General features: G+C 48.6%; 1 gene segment (V, D, J or C); it reads right to left on the bottom strand.

Moving 5' to 3' along the window:
- Positions 1–211: 211 nt before the first annotated feature.
- LOC129670242 (immunoglobulin heavy variable 3-21-like) lies at positions 212–691 on the bottom strand (the record flags this gene model as incomplete). The annotated part of the segment is given in 2 exon segments: positions 212–522; positions 646–691. Coding segments are annotated over 2 exon segments (357 nt in total), but the record flags the coding sequence as incomplete, so codon positions are not given.
- Positions 692–693: the final 2 nt, after the last annotated feature.

Genomic DNA, 693 nt, shown 5'->3' with positions numbered 1-693 from the left:
TGTAAACATTTGGACCCTTCAAGTTTTACTCTACAAGATCCTGTAGAGAGGCAGCCCAGACTCATCGTTGTCCAGTCCTCCATGTCCTCCAGGACTCTTGAACAGGCTGTAACTCTGTCACCCAGAGCTCTGTGTTCTCTCTGCGCCCCCTGCTGGTCATGAGCGCCCTGCAGGGAGGTTTGTGTCTGAGCTCTCAGTTACATTCACTCACTGTGTCTGTTGCACAGTAATATGTGGCCGTGTCCTCAGACCTCAGACTGTTCATTTGTAGGTACAGGGTGTTCTTGGCGTTGTCTCTGGAGATGGTGAACCGGCCCTTCACGGCGTCGGCGTAGTTGATGTCACTACTATCACCGCTAATGTCTGCGACCCACTCCAGCCCCTTCCCTGGAGCCTGGCGAACCCAGTTCATGTAGTAATTACTGAAGGTGAATCCAGAGGCTACACAGGAGAGTTTCAGGGACTTTCCAGGCTGCACTAAGCCTCCTCCAGACTCCACCAGCTGCACCTCACACTGGACACCTGCAAACACAGAGACTGATGGTCAGAAATCTGTCACCAAAAAACAAACAAACAAACAAAACAAAACATTTTTGCTCTTTCTCATATCCATAAAACACACAGTATCATTTCTGCATAAATTACATTTTAAAATAAAGGCAAGGAAAACCAAGCTGATCCCCAAGTCCATGG

This window comes from Psammomys obesus, unplaced genomic scaffold (genome assembly GCF_907164565.1).
Source record: "Psammomys obesus unplaced genomic scaffold, mPsaObe1.curated_primary_1811, whole genome shotgun sequence".
In the NCBI taxonomy this organism is placed as follows: domain Eukaryota; kingdom Metazoa; phylum Chordata; class Mammalia; order Rodentia; family Muridae; genus Psammomys; species Psammomys obesus.
Note: the sequence above shows the minus strand (reverse complement) of the source record. Positions and strands in the feature narration are given on the sequence as shown.